The 23,182-nt window shown below is 40.4% G+C and overlaps 1 protein-coding gene across 5 annotated transcripts in view; it reads right to left on the bottom strand.

Annotated features, from left to right (window-relative positions):
• The window catches only part of PPARGC1A (PPARG coactivator 1 alpha), a 718,367-nt gene that overhangs the window by 85,652 nt on the left and 609,533 nt on the right, over window positions 1-23,182 (bottom strand). For 3 of the 5 annotated variants that reach the window (XM_043438335.1, XM_043438337.1, XM_043438338.1), the window contains one exon: window positions 13,766-13,945. In XM_043438335.1, coding sequence (XP_043294270.1) covers window positions 13,766-13,945 — 180 coding nt within the window. Of the gene's footprint in view, window positions 1-13,765; window positions 13,946-17,485; window positions 17,570-19,324; window positions 19,598-23,182 lie in introns of those variants that run through there. The other 2 variants (XM_043438336.1, XM_043438339.1) reach the window with 2 other exon arrangements.

Below are 23,182 nucleotides of genomic sequence, written 5' to 3'. Positions count from 1 at the left end.
TGGCGAGGATCCCTGAACACCCGGGAGAACTATGTCTGGAATACAGAAGCTCCGACTTCACCTCTGAACAAATGAGATGGCTCTAGGAGAAGCTAGTGTCCTTAGGCCAAGAGTCCGTGGAAAAACCAAGGGTGTTCCTGTAACAGAGGGACTTTTTTCCCTATGTAAGCACCATGTAAAAGCAGAAACAAACTTCTCAGAAAGGACTGGGGAGAAGAGATTTAAGCTGGGGAATTACAGGGAAGTGAAACAGATCTAATGGAACCAGGCCCAGGAATGATGTAGTGCCTGGGACCTCCAGAGAGCAGGGGAAAGGCCTGGGGAGCCTTCGTCCCGAGCCTGCCTCATTCACAGGAGCAGGCGGGACCCTCCGTGAGACAATGACAAGAAGGTTCCAAGACACAGAAAAGCCACCTATTCAGGACATCACATATAGGCAAAAAGTGTGTCAGGCCTTTCAGCTAGATTCAAATATCATTCTCACAGAGAAAGGTCAACAGGCCTAAAATGATACAAAATGGTTTTCATCCACAGGAGCCCCGCATACATTGCCAGGGGCTCCGTGTCCCACTCACAGCAGCTTGGCACACTCGTTAGAGAACTTCCTGCTGACAGCCGTGCCCTCTGCCCGAAGGTTGGCTACCCCCATCTTCTCTCAGTCAATTCCGATGAGCAAACCACTGTTTCTCTCAATACTATATGTGTAGGACACCATAAATCCCAGGTTCCCCACTTTCAAATATTCTGTCCCACTGCCCTGAATTTGATGGACTCTATGCCTGGGTTTCTGGTTTGGAGCAGAAGGTACCATTACCTAGGAGAAACTCTCTCCAGCAAAATTCCACCTTAAGGTGAGAGCCTTTTTGAAGATGATAAGTGTACCAACCCAGAGAAGGGCAGAAATTATCTGTGAGCGATGACCAGGATAATAGGCAAGAGGTGAAAGTCCCTGCTTTGCTTTCTCTGTCCTAGAGCTTATCTCACTGGATTTTAAAGCCCTGCTTGCATCACTAACCATGAGCTTCATGGCACCACAAACTTTGCCTACATGTAATCACAATACTTCCAGAAAGTGGCAAGGGGATGGGCATGCTGATGGTTGACAATAATTTTTTAAAGAAGGAATAAATAAATCAGTGTAAAAAAAAACTGTTTAAGTCCAGAAGTATGAAGAATGTGAAAATACAAGTTGGAGACCAGCAGTTTTGGCTGGCAAATGGTTTCTTCCATGAGAAAATGTGACCATCTATACCACAAGTGACATGGGATGAAAAGATCAGTGCCAGGCCTGTGTGTGTGTGTGTGTGTGTGTGTGTGTGTGTGTGCTAGTCACTCAGTTGTGTCTGATTCTTTGCTACCCTATGGACTATAGCCTGTCAGGTGGAATTTTCTAGGCAAGAATCCAGAGTGGGTTTCCATTTCCTCCTCCGGGAGATCTTCCCTTGATCAAACTCATGTCTCCTGCATTACAGGCAGACGCTTTACCGTCTGAGCCACCAGGGCACACCCCTTGGGGATACATGCATTCTAAAGCACTGTCCTGAGGTTTTAAACTTAGCAACCTAACTGGGAAAACCCACGTCAAGGCAGAAACAGCCGGCAACACCTTCTGTCTCCAGGCCATATGAAGGAAGATGGGGAGCACTGAACACATCTAAGAACTTCTCAAAAGTGAAGAAGTACTTGACATTGGTTTCTACTCATGCCTCTGCCACCTTGGAAACTGGCCTCTGCTACTGCACCCCAGAGACTGGTGAGTACCTTTCATTTGTCCCCTTCTCTTTTCAGTAAGTTGCATATTTGCTTAAATCATTTCCTTGCTGCATCTCTCTAAATTCTCCATCATGGGAAAGTCTGATCGAAATGTCCAGCCTTCTCTATGACCCAGGACTCTGGTAATGAATTAAGAGTTAACTGGAGTGCAAGTGAATGCGAGAGCTTGCCAAAAGATGGTTAGAAAATTTCATGACAATTAGCACTGATTTGCGCTACAAGAATAGAAAAAAAAAAGTTTTAAAGGAGAACAAAAAAAGCTACTCACACATACACAACCCAAAAAAAGCCTTCTAGCACTGGCTGAAAATGATACCATTGGATGACAGAAGAAACACACCAGATTAGCCAATTAGCATTCACCCAAGAAAAGCAAGCACTTTGAAGAGAGGGGAGAAAAGGGACCCATCAACTGTAATATCAGCTTTACAATAGCCCTGACTGTTTATCTACCCAAAGGAAATGCTACCTCCCCACTTTTTTTGTGACCCTCTAGACAATTCTGGGGGAAAAAATGTTAGTTCAACATTATCGCAAGCAAGAATATGACTCTATTTATGTGACAAGTTGACAACATACAATTTCATGCTTGTTGAACTGATCGGTGTTATATATTCACTGTGCATATTATGAAGCCTCACCATTATAAATATGAAACAGTATACACTTATTCAAAGTAACTCCAGCAGCGGCAATTTATAGCTAGGTTGTTTGTGCTCTTATGGAGTCCGTCGCCGCCTTAAGGGGCTGCAGCACGCAGAAGCAGATGTGAAGTGTGACTCCAACCAAAATGGATTGACGATGACCTATGTGAAAGCAGGCTATTACATTTTGGTCTGCATGGCAGCTGACACTGGTTTGTATTTAGATATGTGACTGGTGAGAACACTGTGTCCTTAAAGCTCTGTTTAAACACAAGCCAAGACATTTGTCTACTGGACTAATTATTTTACCACCCTGCTATGGCAAGTATCCCTTTTTTTTTCCCCCTTGAAAAAAAAAGAATGTGAACGTGTATGTATGTGCGTGTGCGTGCGCGCGCGCACACACACACACACACACACACACACACACACAGAGGCACACGGTTCCACTATACTGTGTAAAGTTACAGTCAGTACTTTAAACCTTGGTTGTGTCAAGTGAGTGCTGGCAAGAGTTCCAGAACGCCTACATCACAGGGGTTGTACCACATTCGTGATCAGGTGCCTGGGAACAGCACAAGGCCACAAACCATCAAATCATAAGCTGTCACAGCCACTGTTTTTGGTTGAATCGTTTCCTCCTTTCTCTCCCCCTCTTTCTTTCTCTTAGCAAGCTTCAACCAATTTGCAAGTGTTCGCTTCCACAAGGACAAATTTGGAAGAGTGAAGAACAACACAATTTATCCAAATGTGGAAGGAAATGAGGGAACCAGGCGCCTTGCTAAAGCTAGATATCACAAATTTGCATAAGTAGTTTCCCAACGACAGAGGTGCTATTCGGAACAAAATAAATTGCTTGTATTGTATGCAAGGGCACAAACCTTGACCAAGTTTGCAGTTGCTCCCCTGCTCCTACGTTTCTTTAAGTACACCCAGATATTCCTGCCAAGAAGCTCAACTCTCTGTAGGTAGTGGCTCTCCGTAGGTAGATCTAAGACATTAATAGTCTATTTATTATTTCATTTAATTATTTGTTTTTAGGTAGACCTAAAAAGGTTATTGTTTGCCTAAAAGTCTTCAACATCTGTATTTGACTATTAAGAAAAATGAACTAACAATATTTGATGTATGAATCATGTTGCTCCAGGATTTTCTAGCAATTATTTTTCCCCCTTTCTGTTTGTTTGCTTAAGAGTAGCACCCTTAGTTTTCATTTTGAGATCGAGAAATGGAGTCACTGACCAGAATTGTGGATTTCTTTCTAAAGATTTTAATTCTAGGGCTTGGGAACTTGCCCATTCTAACAAAGTTTGATATTCAAAATCTACATCTCTTTCTACTTTTCCTGTTGGACTGAAGTGAAGGTGTTGCTGGTCTGTATAGTAAATCCAACCCACAAGATAACATAATCACATACATTCATTTCTCAGAGACCTTGGCGGTTCTTATCTCCTTGCTTTTATGATCTCTTATGAACAGCTAGGAATAGCAATTTGCAGCCTGTTTATAAAGTCATCTTAGTCTGAACCTAGCCTTCTCCTCTTTTATCACACAGCGATATTCTGCAGCTAAATCCCATTTGCCACAGTAAAATTTGCTCTGAGCTCCATTTTAGAATAATGTGAGTATTCTCTGTGTGTATGGAACATATCAAACATGCAATGGAGGGTGATTATCATTTCAATGAACTATTTATTAATAGAAGATAGTGTGTGTGCTTTGGTTAGATTTATTGATATGCTGCCCACCGTACATTGTAGCCTGAAGTTATTTAGTTCCTGGTCATTAGCGTCTCAGACAAGCAGCTTTGTGGCTCTCACAGTCCCAGTTCTTTGTGCTTTGCTCAACTTTATTTTACCACCAGATCACCTAGAACATTAAACATAAGGCTTGAGTTCTATGTTAAATCAGAATTGTTTCCTATTAAGTGTTCCAAGCTCCCCATTTTTATTACCAGTTACTTTATTAAATCCTTAATAACATAGATAGAATAGTTAGTTAATTTGTGTGTTGAGCCATGGATGTTAATTTGTAAACATAATAACATACCGCAATCATTTGCATAATAGCATTTTAATCTTTTTAGTAAAAGCTGTAATTCCCTACAAAGTACACTGCAGTAGAAACTAAGTGACTATTGGTAATAATACAAAAGGCCTTAAAATTCTGATCCTATTATAGTGTTGGAACATACCCAAACTGCTTCCATAATCTCTGAAATGTTACTGTTCTCTGATTTAGGTGTCTGCGTCAAGAATAAAAATGAAGTATAACTGGTAGCAATAGACTATTTCCTAAATGTAATTTAGTATTCACTAAGCACCAGCACTTTGCAAATAGCTCTGAGGCTTTCCTTCAAAGTTCAGAGCTCCAGCCCTGCATATTGTGTGAGAAACACCAAGGAACTCACTCTAACACTCTAAACTCTGTGCCGTAGTCAAGGCGCCAATAAATCAGGCTGATGTGACATAGAGCAGGGCATCAGTCATCAAGAATTTGGCTACTAAGTCTCCCTTCTCCCAACCTGACCAGCCTGCTTTTACCTCCTTGAACTAACTGCTTCTGAGCAGAACTTTGGGAGAGAATGAAGAATTGGGGGAAACAGTTAACAAAGCTACTTCTTAAAAAAAAAAAAACAACAACAACTCTTTTGGGGGCTTGATCTCTAGAGCCCATTAACACCAATCACAAGACTGGCCCCCAAAAAGGTAAAAAACAAACAAACAAAATAAAAACCTAGTTGAAAAGTCAGGCCAAGTCATTTTACGCAAGATCTGGTAATTCATTAATCTATCTGGCTGCAAACCTTGAATGGATAACTTGCACTAGTAATGGGGATGGGCAGGTCTACAAGGCATCAGTGTTTAGAATTGGAAACCATGTGAATTATTCTATTATTTTGGAACAAAACAAGTACAAAAGTATCTCCTATCATTATTTTGGGACAAATGGCATAATGGATGAGAAGTCATTTATCATAGTAAGAAGTTGCCCTTGCTCAGAGTAAGAGTGTGTATTTCCTTGTGTAGCTCTCTCCCCTTTTCCTTGCTGTCATTCTACCTGCTTGTAATTCTGCATCTTTGGCAGGCTAGAGTAAAACACGGTACCCTGCTTTGCTTTTAAAGTATACCTCAAGAGCACACAATCTTGAAAGTAACCTGAGAGGTTAAAGATGAAGAAGAAAAAAAAAATGATCCTTACAAAATTGTTTTACATCATAGGCAATTCCTTTTATAAAACCCACAATAAAAGTGCTCATTTCTAAAAGACTAGGCACATAATTATCGGGACAGATGAACCTTGTTAAAAATGTGAAGTCAGGGTGGAGAACAGTGGAAGAAAATTTGGCTGTTGGTCTTTAATGTTCATCTTTTTATCTGCTTTGTGTGTTGATCTCATTCAGAGGTGAGCCATCTGCTGGGCTGTGGTTCCACCACATTGCGTGTAGATAGGGGGATGAGGACAAATAGACACTTTGTATAAGCATACAGTGCAAGCACACACGGTTGCTATACAAATAGTTTGTCCACTGCAGTATCCTGCATCTTAATTACTTTAACCTCGACTAATATCTCTGAAGTAAATCTAAGAGGCAATGAGCCACTTTTTCCTGAATCCTCTCCAAGTTTTCCTCCTTGTGGACATGGGTCTCCACTTTTCCTGCTCCAAAGATATCCAGGCAGAATAATGTTCAGTTCAATGACCCACTGGAGAGTCCAGGAGGTAGGAAAAGCCCAGGATATGCCCATACGATGGCTTACTTACTTCCTGGACTACCCAGAGTATTGAACTAATTGGTCTCTACCTCAAAAAGCACAAACTAGTACCTTCTGGGCTTCCCCAGCGGCTCAGCAGTAAAGAACCCTCCTGCCAACGCAGGAGTCATGGGTTTGATCCTTGGGTCAGGAAGATCCCCTGGAGAAGGAAATGGTAACCCACTCCAGTATTATTGCTTGTGAAATCCCATGGACAGACGAGACTGGTGGGCTACAGTCCAAGGGGTCACAAAGAGCTGGACACAGCCTAAAGAATAAACAACAACAGCAACCATTTTCTATCATCATTGTGACCAATAACACATATGGATTCTCACTTTCCAAATTGCAAACAGCTGAGAGCCCCTTGGACTGCAAGGCGATCCAACCAGTCCATCCTAAAAGAGATCAGTCCTGAGTGTTCATTGGAAGGACTGATCCTGAAGCTGAAACTCCAGTACTTTGGCCACCTCATGCGAAGAGTTGACTCATTGGAAAAGACCCTGATGCTGGGAGGGATTGGGGGCAGGAGGAGAAGGGGACAACAGAGGATGAGATGGCTGGATGTCATCACCGACTCGATGGGCATGCGTTTGAGTAAACTCCGGGAGTTGGTGATGGACAGGGAGGCCTGGCGTGCTATGATTCATGGGGTCGCAAAGAGTTGGACACGACTGAGCGACTGAACTGAACTGAACTGAAGAACTAAATTGACTTCTGTGAAAAACTGCGGCAGACCTCATCTTTTGTGATCAAAACTTACACTAACCAAAGTGGTAAAGAACCCACCTGTCAATGCAGGAAACATAGGTTCAGTCCCTGGGTTGGGAAGATCCCCTGGAAAAGGGCATGGCAGCCCACTCCATTATTCTTGCCTGGAGAATCCCATGGACAGATAAGCCTAGTGGGCTACAGTCCATGGGGTTGCAAAGAGTCAGACATGACTGAAGCAACTTAGTACACATGCACGCTAACAAAAGCAACCACCAGGAAAGTTAGTGATGATGGTCACGGATGTCATGTGACCGGCACCCTGTGACTTATTTATTAGTACGGGTAGATGGCAATAGACATACCCCCGTGGATCAGAGCTCCTGAGCCATAATTTCCCAGTGGTCAGCATAATGGCAGCGAGGAAACAGGGTGATAAACCAGATGTTCCCAAGATAAGGCAGATGTTATCCAGGCAAGAAGTCTAAAACGGTCTTTAACTGAGGTGTGTAGAGGAACACACACAAGAAGCCTATTCAGTCTCCCTGTCAGATAAGCCGACAGTAGAAGTTGAAAATAAAGCCGTACACAGGCTGGGTCAGATTGTTGCTTCCTGATTTGTGACTCTCTAAGATGAACATCTAACTGATTTATACCCAGAATTTGGAATTTTGTGGTAGACTACAAATGCAAAGATAAGTACAACATAAATTTTTAAAATACTCCATAAGTCTCCATGAGTTTCAACATTCTTCAATGTTCTTATGTTACAGCCAATTATCTCCCCACTTAAAGGGCTATTATTTTCTTACTTGAAGTCTATGTTCTCCATAAGTGTCATTACCAAGTGCAGCAAAAATCTGGTTGTGGGCCATAAATTGAATTTAAATGACAAACATTTATTGATGGCAAATTGGAAATTCCAGAAATCTTCAAGAAGTGATTATTGTAAATGAATTAGTTCTCTAGACATAACAAAGGAGAATTTATTCTCCTGATGATTAAATGAAGGGGAGGTGGTTTGGACACACATTTTTTCCCTCTGTTTGTTTTGTTAAAATTCTAAGAGGTTTGCCATTCATAGAAAAGTCTGCCTGACCACGGGCACAGTCAGAAGCAGGAATTCATTACCATGGAAGGCTACAGAATTTCCTCCAAGGAGACAAGTGAGAAAAAGCAGACACCATGTAAATGTGTGGATTGGGTTAAATATGTTCTGCCCCGGAGGCAGCAAGGAGATGGGAGCCCCTGTGTAAAATGACTCACAGTCCGAGAAAGTACTTCAGTTCCTAAAGGTGAGCAGACACTGAACCAGATAGACACTCATGAAGTTCTGATTCTCTTCGGAATATTTTCCAGTTGGCATGCTTTCCAGCTCCCTCTCTAGCCTAACTCATATCTGTCAGTACTGATGGAATTTTCCTTCGAGGTGCTTCAGGTTTTGTTCCCTGGACACCATCCCCTCTGATGTCACCTTGTCCCTTCTCCGCACCTGCATCGCATGGGGTTTGGAATGCAGCAGAGCCGGCCGTCAGACTCCTTTACTTTGTCCATAGCTCTCACAATGATCAGAATGATCGTTTTTAAATACCGTCTCTATCACATTGCTCTCCTGCTAAAAATCTCCAGTAGCACCCTAACTGTTATCGTGAAAACTCTAAACATTTGCAACTGGGTTCTCATGACCTGGCATAATTTTGTACCCACCCTAAATCCAGACTTACTGCTCTTATTCCTGTGTTCCCATTAATACATAATTCACTTGAGTAAACCAAGCTCTTCACTTTCATAACCTGTCCAGGAAAACCCATCACTCTTATTCTCTATTCAGCCTTGGTGACATTATTCTTGCTGATTCCCTCAGTATATGCTAGAATACACACAAACACACACATGCACACAAGTACCTATGCAAACACACAGTCTTGCAATATTTGCCAAGCTAACATATATGTAATATATAATCACATGCAAGTAAATGTACATGTGCACATATACATTAATATACACAGCCTTACATTGTCCTCCAATTGCTTATATATATGAACATATACATGTATATGTATATTTGCATGCACAGTCTTTTTCATTCTTTTCTAATCACTTCTCATTTCACCATATACCCTCCCAAACTAGATTTAAAGCCTTTTAGGAAATAGATCTTTGGTGCTTTATATGTAGTTTTCACATTTTAAGGCAGTTCATACCATCAATAAATATATGATAGTCAACCCATTCATAAGGTTGCAATTATTTACTGAGTACACACTTTCTACTGTTTTCTAAGAAATCACCTAGAAAAACTTCAGTGAACAAGACAAGCTGGTTCCTTGTTCCCAAAATACTCGGTGTTTTGAATAGCCAAGATTTTTTTTTAACTTTTCATAGGTATATAATATATGCCCATTGTTGAAAAAATTAGAATATGACAAAGTTAAAGGAAAAAGTGTAAATTCATCTATATTTCCACCAGAATGATCGAATATTCTTGAAAGCTTTCATCCACCATTCCCTTGACAGCATAAAACAGGACACCTTACAGACAAGAAAACTGGAAACCATCTTTTTTTCTTTTACAAAAGTTCACAGTATCAGACCTTCCTGCGAGTTCCAGCAATTACCCAACGTGAATGCAGGCCACAGCTGAGAGCCCTCCTCTCCACATTAGCAAAAGCAGACTTCAGAACATATTATGAGTAATGACCTAGAGACAGTTACATTCTCACTCTCTAAGTTTTAAAGAGGCCCAAGTAGCTGCATTCAGAAGTAATAAGTCAATGAATGAAAGATGCCCATTCAGTGGACATCATAGAGGCATTAAAGCAGAGGTTAAAATAAAGCAGTGATGGAACTTCCCTGGTGGTCTAGTGGTTAAAGCTCTGCCTTCTAATGCAGGGGGTATGGGTTTGATCCCTAGACAGGGAACTGGGATCCTACCTGCCACAGGGTGTGGCCAAAAATTATGAATAAATAAACATAACATCATAAATCAACTATACTTTGACTAAAAAAAAAAAAAAAATTAAAGCAGAGACAAGGTGGCCCAAAATGTCCCAGAAGAGCCAATGTGTTATTTAACCTAAGCTATGTGACCCATCTTTACACACTGCCGTGCTATAAAAGTACTCCTTTATTCTCCTTCTTCAAACAATGCACAAAGCAACAGAGAGAAGGAAGTTGTGTTGCAATATTCTGAAACATAAATCTTGCTACCAGTCGATCCAGAGACAGCATCCTGTTTTCCTGACACATGGATCAGATTCACTGGGCGCTGCACCTATAGGCCTTGTGCCCTGTTTCGCTGAATGGCTTCTGAGTCATACCTGGTCACCTGCATTTACACATCCAAACACAGGTTGTGCAAGCAGAGATCGCTGTTTGTGTGCCCAGTTACTCAACCAGCATGCACAATTGCGTGTCTGCTCACCCTGCTCCCGTTCAGAAACTCACTGTTTCCCAAATCAGGACATTCAATTTCATTCTTTCATTTTCTTCTTCTCACGTTACATAAAAATTAACCTTAGACTCAAATGTATGGAAGAGGTCAAAGGAAGAAATTTCTATTTATTCCCAACATTTAAATATTCTGCAGTACTAAATGTAACTCTTAAATACCCTCTTTCTTCCTGCTTTGATGAGAATTCAGAAACCCGGTGGCCAGTTTCCAGCAGTGTCATCAATGTGCTATTTGAGTCAGGGAAAAGTGTTAAACGACTCAGTGCCTTATTTTATTCTGGGAATCCGAGGTAGATAATGCTTGTTATTGGCAGATCAGAGGTGGCAGAGACCATGACTGTTGGGCTTGCTCAAGTACAAGGCCTTCACAAATGTGATGAGGCAGGATTTTGAGAATAGGAGGAGCGTGAGTGAGCACAGGTGAAAGTCCGTCCGCTGTGACAGGTTTAAAGTCACAGGCGCTGGGAAATACCTGGGGTGACGCAGCTTTGGGAGAAGCAACGTGCAAAGCTGTAGCCATTCAAGGGTTATTTTGTTGCTTACAGAGCTTCTTCACAGGGGACATCACAATTTTAGAATTCCACCTATGCTCAAAACACATTTTTCTTTTTTCATTATACAAAAGATGTCTGAGTTTAACACTAGAGGGTAAAGAGTAGAGGCATCTTTTCTCTATACAAATGCTGAGAAAGCTGCTGCTGGGTGTAACGGTGCTGCCACACATGGCCTTATTACCCTTTAATCCACAAAGAATGGGTTTTGTGACATCAGAGAAAATGTTATGGGGACTTATATATACAGTCACTTTTTTGCTGTCTGCCACTAACAGGATGTCTGACATATCAGTCCTGAGGCCCTGGGCATCTCAATAATTGTATATGGCTTCTAAGTCTTTGTATTCTGTATATTTTCTCTCTTGGAAATCTGACCAGTTCATCTTTAGAGTTTTCTAAAAATTGCGAGTAACTATTTTTAAAAAAAAAAAAAACAGGGTTTCTCCACCTCAGCACTGTGGTCACTTGGGGTCAAATGATTCTTTGTTGTAGGGAGTCATCCTGTGCCTTGTAGGATGTTAAACAACATCTCTGGTCTCTACCTGCTAATTGCCAGCAGGATCCCCCTGCCCCCAGTCCTGACAATTAAGCATCCCTCCAGACAATACTAAATGTCCCCAGGCAGACAAAATTGCCTTTGGTTGAGAACCACTGGCTTAAAATGACCTAATGACAAGTTAAATGAATAAACCTTGTGTTGAAAACAGTTCTGTTAGTGGTAGAAAGTTACACAGGAAAACAAAAGGGGTGTCTTCATGTAGATTAAGCATCCATAGACATCCAACTAGTTGCCAAACCAAGTCCTCTGAAAGTGTTAATGAGAAGTACCTCATCCAGGTGTCAAAACACGAAATTCAGGGACACAGGTCACAGAAAAGATTTTTGCAACCAGCCCACTAGGGAGGCACCAACTACCATGCCACCACCCCCTCCAACACACACACACACACACACACACACACACACACCTTTTTAGTTATTCCCTAACCATCCTCTGCAAAATGCATGGCATTCACCCAATATGAAATAGCCGATTTTTAGATAAGAGGTCTATGGAGATGAACATTTTTAAAAGTACTGTTTATTTAATGCAGCATGACTTAAAATGGGCCTGTAACCTGACAAGTGTACTGAATGAGGAATGTTCAATTTACCAGTTCGAACCAGCCAAGTCCTCACATGAACTTTCCGAGACCCGGCTGAGAAGCCTGGGAAAGTATAACTAACCACAAACCCTCAGTGTTTCCTCCACCTGATTCCTCCTCCCCAGCCTTAACTCCATTACCTTAAGCACTCTTCTAAGACCCACTTAATGCTCCAGACGTATTATAAAATCTTAGCCGCTGACAGAATCTACAGCCACCTCAGCGTACCAGCTATATACCTGCTTCCATGTCAACCAACACTGAAAGCAAAGATTCTGTTCTATTTTTAAATATATTGAGCAAAGAAGCAGCTTGATATGTCTTTGTAAAGGATGGCTGTCACCCAAATTCAGTTATTCTATTTTTAATCAATGATAATAGACTTTGAAGTCAGATACACCTGGGGTTCAAATCCCACGTCTGTGTCAATGGTGTGATTTAGGGAAAATCACTTAGCCTCTCTTAAACTCACTGTCAGCATATGTAAGATGAGAATGACAAGAATAGTACCTAAACAATAATAGGTTGTTTTGAGGGATGAGCGTGATGACATATGTAAAGCAGAAGTGTTCCAAGATGTTGGCCACTTTGTTATTACTATTACTATGCTGAATCTACCATATTCATCCTTCACTCACTACTCATGAAACACTTATTCAACACCTTCTGTGTGCTGGAAAAACTCAGTAAATATTGTAAAATGGGTTTTCTTAATGACTCAATAAACATTTATTCAGTGCCTTTTATGTGCTGGGTGCTGGAAAAACTCAATAAATATTGTAAAATTGGTTTTCTTAATGACTCGAGATTTCAACCAAACAACACTGAAGTATAAGAAGTGTCTCTGCTGGTAGATAAAAAATACTTTTATAGTGCTTTGTATGAATCCTGGCGCATGGTAGGTAGAAAATGTTACATGAGAATGGTGGTGCTGGAGGTGGCGACACTGAAAACTAGTTGATTCGACAATCCTAACTCATTTTACTTGCTAGAGTAACCACTTCGTTTGTCCGCATAAGAAATCATTCATCTTCAAGTAAATGAGTACTGATCTTGTGAGAAAGAACTTTTCTCAAAGTAACACTTTAATAGGTGCAGATTAACATTCTTTATTATAGGGTAGGCTTATAATAAAGAGTCTAGAGTCTGGGAGGTAATTTTCACTACTGAAAGGTAAATTAATTTTGACTAAATTATAAGTAAATACCAGAGTAGTTGGGTGTAGAAGTTCCCATAATATAAAGAAATCAGAGGTATCATCAAAATATAATACTAATAGTAAAAACAAACAAACAAACCAAAAAAAACCCTGCCTACTATTTTACAAACCTACTTTGTAAAATAAGTAAAGGTAGACCTAACCCTTTGGTTAAAAGGAAATGCATTCTTTTACATTTTACATTAGGTACCATTTTCTGTGGGAAATAGGAAAAAACAGGTTTCATCATTTACTCTTCTTGTCATTCATTCTTTCACAATCTCTTAGTATTTCAACAGAGTTGGATACACTCTGTTATGGGTCCTCAGGGCCTTAATTCTCAAAAAAAAAAGGTCATTTGTTTTCCAAATATTGTTTTTCCACAAAATAGGAAGTATCTAACTATGATTAAAAAGTCTTTTGGTGGCAGCAAAGTAAGAACCCATTATGCTTTCAGGCCAATAATCATGTTAAGATGGCCTAAACCAAGTTCAATGAGAAATTAATTTTCCTGAAGGGCTGTCCTTACCTCAAATATGTTTGAAGGCTCGTTGTTGTACTGATTAGATATTATTTCTGATTGGTCACTGCACCACTTGAGTCCACCCAGAAAGCTGTCTGTATCCAAGTCGTTCACGTCTAGTTCAGAAAGGTCAAGTTCAGGAAGATCTGGGCAAAGAGGCTGGTCTTCACCAACCAGAGCAGCACACTGCAGGAGGCAGGGAGAAAAAAAAAAACTTTCATTAACTGCAGGAATTTATTAAACTGTAATAGCATGTGATAGGAATTAAGCCTGGTTAATTCAACGACGCCACCAAAGCTGGTTTCCAGGGTTTTACTCCCCAGAAAAAAAACATCCTAGACTCTTTAACTCCCTTTGCTCCCAAAGGATACTTTGCCAGAACCATTCCTTCCTGAACTCTACCTCCAAATCCATGGTAAATGCCATGCTTCCATGAAGTCATCTGATTCGTCCAGTCAGAAATAAATTTAGATTTGTTTGTACCTCTTGATAGCACTTAACCAAGTTTCAAGCTGCTTTCTGATTAACTTTAAGCAAAATTTCACTCCATTCTTTTTTTTAAAAGAGAATAAGCTCTTTAAAATATATATATATATATATATATCTTTATTTGGCTCTGCAGGTCTTAGTTGCAGCATGCGGGATCTTTTACTTGTGTTATGCAAACTCTTAGTTGCGGCATGTGGGATCTAATTCCCTGACCAGAAGTTGAACCTGGGCCCCCTCCTGCATGGGGAGCATGGAGTTTTATCCACTGGACCACCAGGGTAGTCCCAGAGTATAAGCACTTTGAGTGAGTGAAAGCTGCTCAGTCCTGTCTGACTCTTTGCAACCTGATGGACTTTATCCTACCAGGCTTCTGTATCCATGGGATTCTCCAAGCAAGAATACTAGAGTGGGTTGCCATTCTCTTCTCCAGGGGATCTTCCCGACACAGGGATTGAACCCAGGTCTCCTGTATTACAGGAGGACTCTTTACCACATAAGCCATCAAGGAAGCTCTTTGAGGGAAAGTTATAAATTTGATTTCACCTTGGAATTGCCATCACACATAAGAGAGACAAAATAAATGATTACTAAATGAGAAAAAAATAAGAACTATACCAGGAAAACTCTCCACTTACGCTCCCTTTAACTATTATAATCCATATAATTCATTTAGCAACTAATGATGCAGAGTCCTTTAACGTGTCCATGGTTCTCTTGAATTGTTATTTAAATCTTTTATTCTTACTTGACTTTTCATGAGCTTCTGAACTTCATCTTAAACAGGTCAAAAATAAGTCCCTTGAGATGAAGGACAAAAATCACATTTCTTATTATCATTGTATCTTTCACTATGTGTAACTAGGAAGTCGTGTGTGCTCACGTGTGGGTCTGTGGATGGATGTAGACAATTGGGATCACCTGATGTGTGAACAGAAAAACCACTCTACCACACAACAATCATATTTTTCTTCATTCTTTATATTTTCCTCAACTATGCTCTAAGTGAATTCAAAGGAACGATTTTTTTCTTTGGAGTTTTAAAAAATGATTTCAATATATTGAGAGGCTTAAAATACCCTCTACTGTGGCTGGGCTGCTTGTCACCTCCTTGCATACAGTAAGTGGTCTGTTAACTGTTCCCTATGGTGGCTTTTCGAGAAAGCGGACCCCCTTCGCAAAGAGGCGGATTTCTACTTTGAATTGGCTATCTGACCACTAACAGCACTGCAGTCTGTGAAGAACCCTGCAGAAACTGCTTATTGCAGGGGTCTGGTGATAGAGCTATAATGACTAACCCACCTGCAAGCCGAGGGGTCTCAGGCGGCAGGCACACCCTCCCAGGTGTCAACCTCACGGCGCTCCCTTCCAAGGTCAGGAGAGATGCTGGGGAGTTGTTCCTATCCAGGCAGCAGTTGGGCATGAAGCTGAAGATGCTGCTTGACATTTAGATTTTGAATAAAATAAGTTCTATGCAGATTTTTTTCTCAAGCACCCCTGTCATCCCTGGCAGGCTACATTACACGGGTCATACGCAGCAGTGTGATCGTAAGCACCACGCTGAGAAGTAGGTACTGGGTAATGGAGTCAGCAGTTGGTAAGGGGAGGCTGGGAGGAGCCTGAACATTCCTGCAGCTCCTCCCTAAGACCACCAGGCCCCAGAGAGATCCTGAAAGGCAGGCGCAAAGGTAATGTCAAGGAAGAGCAATCACCTCCATTGCAACTCTTTCCTTATCATTTTATTGGTCTTTCCTTTTTTATTATTGGAGTTATCCCAAAGTTACAGGTCAGTATACTAGACTAGGTTTATAAGTAAGCTAGGCTGAAGAGAAGGTTTTGTTCTGGTGCAATGTTCATGTTTTGTTATGGGTGTAACACGTCCCAGTCTCTGCACTTGCTCACTGCTTATCCTCCAAATACAATACATACACATACTGTTAACTCTTCTACAACATGACCAATTCAGAGACAAGGGGAAAACTTTTTCAGTGGTACAAAAACTACTAGGGTTGGGGGAAAGTCTTCAAAATAAAAAGCAAAAACAACCCCCCCAAAAAAAGTTAGATAACACATGATCTGTGTATTTGGCTTAAATTCCTTTTGTGGATAGCACACTCTAGAACCCATGTCTTGGAATGCTGACACTGATTTGGTGGACAACTGCTTACTGTCTCTCTCTTAAACAGCCCTCTACAGGCATGGCCTCTTCAAAACCCTTCAACCTTTCAGAAATATGTATTTTTCAGTAACTTTTAAAACCACTGAAAAGATCAGATCAATTTTTTTTTTTTTTTTTGTATTTCACTTTGATGTCATTCACATATTTCTTTCCTTTCCTCTGTCAGTTTCTCTCATTTTTGCTTTTCTGTTATGGCTGAAAAATGTGCATATGCCCTTGCCAATGTTGACGTGTTAATAAAATCAAGACTTCTGAACGTGGCATTATCCTGATGATCTAAAACACATTAGTGGTAGCAAGTGTTCCTGTTATTAATTTATATTTGGTCTTTGGATGATGCCAGCTTAACAGTCCGAGCCCTGTAACTGTCCTCATTTGACACGCTGGTATTTACTGCTTCCCTATACATCTGTAACAGGTGTGCTTTATGGCAATTTACAGAGACACATTCTACTGCCTCTCTGCAACTATGACAGCTATTTCACAACCGCAGCCTTAATTTTATAATAAGATTTAAAAGGAGAAAGCAGTCACTAAACACAAAAGGCTAATTATTGTACGTTATTTCACCCCAACAGACTTTTCTCTTAGTTAAGGAGCAGACAATAAATTAGCTTAACTGTACTGATGATAATGAATCATTATAATTAAGTATAATTCTCCATTAACCTTTTGGAGGTTTTTGTGCCATTGATGGTAAATTTTAAAGAGAGGGAGAGCAGAAAGAGTGGACTTGGCCACATTAATTATATTAACGAAAAAAGAATCTTACTTCTTAAAAAAAATTAGTCAAGGCAGGGGAGAGAGGGGAGGGCAGGGGTCAGTAAAGAGTGACAGTCTGAGTGGAGTGTATGTCATCGGAACTGTCTCTATCAATCTTAGTAACCTTATTGGACATCACCTTCATTAAACTGTGAAGCACCGGGGACTCCGAGTAGCTACAGTGATATAGGCCTTTATTAACCAACGTGCAGTCCTGTCATTATGTGCAAAAGGGCATAATACGTTTTAGGATGACAGCAAACATTAATGATTCAAAAAATGAAAGCGGCCTACACTACCTGCTGCTCATAATATTTGAGCCTGGCGGAGGTGATTCCCAGGGCTGCTGCCGCCAAGGCTGGGCTGCTAGCCGCCTGCTGCCTCCGGTGCAACAGAGGAGCGACTGGCCAGTTTCAGCCGACCGACCGACAACTCAATCCACGGCTGGACAATTAGCCCGAGACCTCACCTCCCTAAGCACAAAATTAAAGAGCCCCTGTTCTAAACGGTTCTGATGCTTCTTTGAATATGACTGCAGGAATGCCAATGATGAAAATAAATCTTCCCTATTTCCATATGATCTAGTTTCTCAATCAACTCCTAACGGCATCAGGAATAATACATGATGGAAAAATGAAACTACAGCAGCTGAGACCCACAGTGCCAGCCAGACAACCACCCACAGGATACTCTAGCTACTTGAAGACAATTAGGACTTTGAAGCCACTTAGAACCCTGACTCATAATAGCTACAGGATATATGAATTATCCATATTTCTTCCACCTTACCAAGAAATCACAACAAGATAAGAACAATTACAATCCGCAAAAACGCATCTGCCAAGGCAGGAGAGAGGGCAGAGGAAGCCAGCATTTGCAAATCCAGCGAAGAGTTAAGAATCCAGGGCATGCCTCGCTAGAGAGGAAAAATGCATTCGCAGACGGCCTCAGCCAAATTATTTTCACTTTAGATGTGTATCGCCGTACCACATGGACATCTTATTTAATCAAATCACGTGTAGCCCTTGATCCTCCCCTTACCCTACGTGCCCCCAGCTTCCCAGAGGAAGCTCTCCCAGCCCTTTGCCAGATTCATTGTTAGCCACTCAGATTCTCCCTGCAATTCAATTCGGGTCCATCTCACCAGAGTCCACAGAAAGTTTCACTTGTTTCCCAAGTTGGCCAAACTTTCCGAGAACATTCCATTGTGTTGAATGCAAACATGCCGCCGTCCTCCGTCCCCCCCTGCTAGTCACTCTAGACTCCAGAGATTACGAGGAAACCGGCTTGCTTTTTTTCTCCCCCTGTATGAATTGTAGCCAGCAGAGACTGTGGAATTGATGTATTGCCGTCTATTTTTACACAAGCAGCGAGCATTTCCACACACAGTCCTGCATAAACTCTATTCTCTCTCCGGCTTCAGGCAGCTCTCCGTGGTACAGACAGTTTTAACCATTGGCTTCCCTGCCCGGATGCTAAACCTTGTACTGTAAAGCAGGTCTTTTTTTTTTTTTTTTTTGCTGGCCAAAGCTTTCAACCACACAGAGGAGTTTTAAAGGAATCAGCTTTTGTTGTTTTGTGTTCTGTGGGAAAAGCAATCTAAAATAGCCCAGCAGGATTATTTAGGATTTTCTGAGTTCTCCGTCTGATGAACAGAGAGAGAAGGAAAAAAAAAAAAAAATCCAGACTAGAGTCAAAACTGACTAGATTTGAGTCCATCCATTTTAATATTTTTATCTTCATCTTATTATAAATAGAAATGGCATTTTTCCAACCAGGCCACTAAACACCACTGGAAAGACTTCAGCTTCTGATTCATATCAATATCTTAGAGCATAAATATTGCATATGAGTAGAAACAGTGCCAAAGGCACATGAAAAGAGTTTCTAACTGCAACAGATCCTGGTGACAGCAGCTAAGCTTTGATTTGTTCAAGGTATCTCAGAGTCGCCTTAAAATAGCAAACTTATAGGAGTTAAGATAAGATTGAGATTCTCTTCCCCAAAGCGCCTGCCCCGGCTACTTTTCTGCCTCCTCTCCTCGCCCAAACCCCAGCCCTTCCCCCCCTCGCAGGAAGAATTGCATCGCGAGGGAAGCTCTGGTCCTGGCTGCAGTGCCGAGCCCAGCCCCAGCTCACCTCGATGTCACTCCATACAGAGTCCTGGTTGCACATGTCCCACGCCATCCAGCTTCTGAATGACGCCAATCAAGCTCTTTCAACTCCAATCCACAGTGACACAGAGCATACACTCATGCAGGCAACCAGCCCCTTACTGAGAGTGAGCTGAAGGCACCTGTCTTACTACAGTCCCCAGTCACATGACAAGGCTATTAAAAAGTAGGCTGGGCTGTCACTCACCCAGCCTCCCTTCCCCGGTGCTGCTAGCTGCTCAAACTTGTGACGTCACTCAAAGGCAGCCCTCTGCCTCAGTGAAGTAACGCTTACAAAAAAAAAAAAAAAAACGGAAAGAAGAAAGAAAGGGAACACTTGGACTTTTGGAGCATCATGCTGTGACTAAAGCCAGCTTTGAATGCCACCAACTCTAAACGGAGCCCTGACGATATAATAACTAAAATCCCCTGCAATCTTTTTTTAATTTATTTTCCTTCCAAAACAAGCAAGTGGCAAAGCTCCCTGTTTCATGACAGAGTAACTACATTCTTAGCTCAAACGTGTCCTCCCTCAGGACTCAAATGTGAAGACATCCAAGTGAACCCGGTTTGGGACTAAAGCAAGATAGTATCACATGATGCATTTTTATGAGATATTTTCTAACTGGGGGTAGTGTTTGAAAGCAGAGGATGAGGCATGATTTTTTTTTTTTTTTTTTTTTGCTTATTTAATCAACAAAACAGACTGTATTTCTTAAGGTATAAACAAACTCCTCCACGCAGAAAACGGCTGTCCCCGTGGCAGCAGGGAACACCAGCTTCCGAAGAAGTGTTACTGCAGTTTGCTTTGCCCCATATAAGGAGAACAAGCAACAAAATACCATCCTTTCAGGGTCCTTCAGATTATTTCCATTTCTCTCATAGTTCTCAGGAAACAAGTTAGTAAAGACAGTCACTGCAGCTTTTGCCCAGATCAGCTTCATTTCCAGCTGCCTTTCTTCCCCCCATACATGTAGCCTTTCCTCTCTAACTGCCTTAGGGTGCCTTTTTGAATAAACACTGGATTCCAACCCTAGTGCCCTGGGTTGTGCATTTTGCCTCTGAGATCAAGAATGTTCATGGAGTCGGGGAAAAATACCAACATGTTATTAACAGAAATATTCATTTCTTGAGCTTTTTCATTTTTTGAATTTTTCAGCTTGGAGCCTGAGACAATGAGAGCTAACGCAGGTGCAACTGTTTTAGAATAACACTACACATCGAATCCATAACAAATTCAAGGTACTAGAAAACTCTGGGAAGCACTTCCCATAACCCCACAGTGGTCCGATTTAACCCTTCCAAGTTCCAGAGTGATGTACACATGGTTGTATATTTGTGAATAAACTCCATATACTTTTAAAATCAGCTCGATTCTTTTGCTTGATAATATTTGATCTGAAAAAAAGTTCCCCAGGTATCTAAAAATAATTCTCAAGCACTATTTGTTTAATTTTCTATTCTACTAAGTTTAATTTAATGAATTCTCTATTGTCCTTCCCTTCATCAAGAAAAAAATGGTGATTTGCTCTAACTATAAAGTTATTCAGATATTAAGGTGAAAGAAAAAACCCAAAAAGCAAAAAAAAAAAAAAAAAAAAAAAAAACAGACTCTTTCCTCTTTCAGATCACAACTCTTTAAAAAAAATTCCCTTACTCTGATATCTGCAACAAGTTGCTAGTATATTCCTGAATAATGTGATGAAATTGACAGTTTGTCATTACTGGACATAAAAAGATGGCCAAAAGCGTTGACATTTTAAGTTAGCTGAATACATTTCACTGGCACATTTTGCCTCTTACAAAGAGTGGAAAATTACCGTAGTTTTAATTTTCTAAATCAAGAAAGAACAGGAAAATACAACCTCAGGAAGGCTTTTATACATGCAATTAGTGGCATTACTCTGCATTCCCCACAAAGAAACACTAATTTTCTTCACAATTATATTCTGATTTAATGTAAAACTATAGTAAATTATTAAAACGCAGGGCAAAGGTCATTGGCTCTGCCCTCAACACAGTCAACTGTGAAATAATATTGGTCACTTGACCAAGAAGAGCTGATGTTTATTCATTATTATCAGGTGATCCCTGTGTCGTGATATTCTCTGATATTTTCATTTGTGTTCATTGAATGCTAGGCATCCATTATAAATGTGTGTGTGTACATATATTTATATTAATCTTATTTACATCTTTTAGAGAAGTTCGTTACACCGGAATACTCTGTGTTATTGTTTTTGATATTTGAATCTGTTTATATTATGTTGTCAGGGCTTTTTGTCTGTCTTTTTTGCCACCTAGTTCTACTTTAACAGCACCTACTGAAACCAAAGGTGGATGTGTGTGTGTGTGTGTGTATACACAGTTCACTGGCACGTTTTCCCTCTTACAAATAATGGAAAATTATACATATACTTTTTTTCTTACTATCATGAAGAGAGGAAAAGGGTTAGTGAGAAGTCGAAACATTGAAATGATTTATAAACTACTGCATACCACAATTTTTCTCACAAATTTCTATTACTGTATACACATACAAATTTACCTAGATCCTTGGGGCAAATTAAAATAACTTCCACTATCTTTTTTTTTTTGTTTCAAAATGATAACTAATGAGAGGGATATTTTAGAGTTCTTATAATTTGGTTAATTAGCTCTTCAGATTAAACTTTCTCTTATGTCCAGTTTTTCTTTTCTCAGGAAAACAAAAATTGTCAGTCACTCATCAACCTTGGTCTTTCCCAGGAAGTTTCTATATTTGATTCCCCCTCTGCCTTGACTGTTTCCCTTCCTTTCGCCCTGCGGCCCTCTTTTTACCCTTTCATCAATTCTGCCTCCACAATTTCCAAACGTTTGGTTTCAACCAACAAGAGTCTATTGAAACCTTACTGTGTCCACAACAATGTATTGCAAAGGCTGCCAAGGCAGCATATGTCATGGACACAAGGGAACTTACAATTTGGGGGATAACAGACATTGAAAATGGAAAATAATCTGATATGAAAGAAGCAATGCTATTTTCCTCAATATCCAGATTCCTGTCCTCCTTAAAATATACCGTTTCTAGGTACAAAGTCCTTTCAGTAAACACTAAATGCACACCCAAATCAACCCCATTTTGTCTCAACAATAGAAAGAGGTATTTATTAACATCTGTTGAGTGCCCCTGATGTTCCATGTCTACACAGAGCCTGGATTCCACCCCAATGGATTTTCTCTGCTCAGAAGTTCTGTTAACGTTTCTCAAGACTCCAACATAAGTGGAGGCAAGAGGATCTATCCTTAAAGTTGATAGCAAAAGAGAAAATAAACCTTCAAGAGACTAATTCAATTCTTTGGAAAAAATGTAACTAAGTACATAACATTTATGTTTCAATCCCCACTCCTGCCCCAAATTCCAGGCTTTTGCTCCCCTCCATATTTCAGACAACTGCCATTTCTAAAAAAAAAATGAACACAATCAAATTGAATTACCCAGGTAGATGACAGCAAAGACAATTGGTTTTGATCTAATTATTACATGTATAGATGAGAACTCAGAAGTAAAGAGCTACTAGCATAAATATCTTTGTTCATTTTTTTTTCTAAGCTTACAATAAACTACATAAGAATAAACTTAAGGCTGAAAATTTTCAAGAAAGAAAAAGGGAGAAGAAAATCTATGGCAGAGCTTATAGGGGCGAAACATTGAGATCAGCAGTTTAGACACCACATTTCAATCAATCTAGTCCTCAAAACTATCCAATAAAGATGATCTGTGTACCCATTTTATAACTGAGAAAAATAAGACAGAGCCAGGATTTTCGATAACAGTCAAAAAGAGCATACAGATCTCTAAAAA

This window comes from Cervus canadensis, chromosome 19 (assembly GCF_019320065.1).
Source record: "Cervus canadensis isolate Bull #8, Minnesota chromosome 19, ASM1932006v1, whole genome shotgun sequence".
NCBI classification, from domain to species: Eukaryota; Metazoa; Chordata; class Mammalia; order Artiodactyla; family Cervidae; genus Cervus; species Cervus canadensis.
Note: the sequence above shows the minus strand (reverse complement) of the source record. Positions and strands in the feature narration are given on the sequence as shown.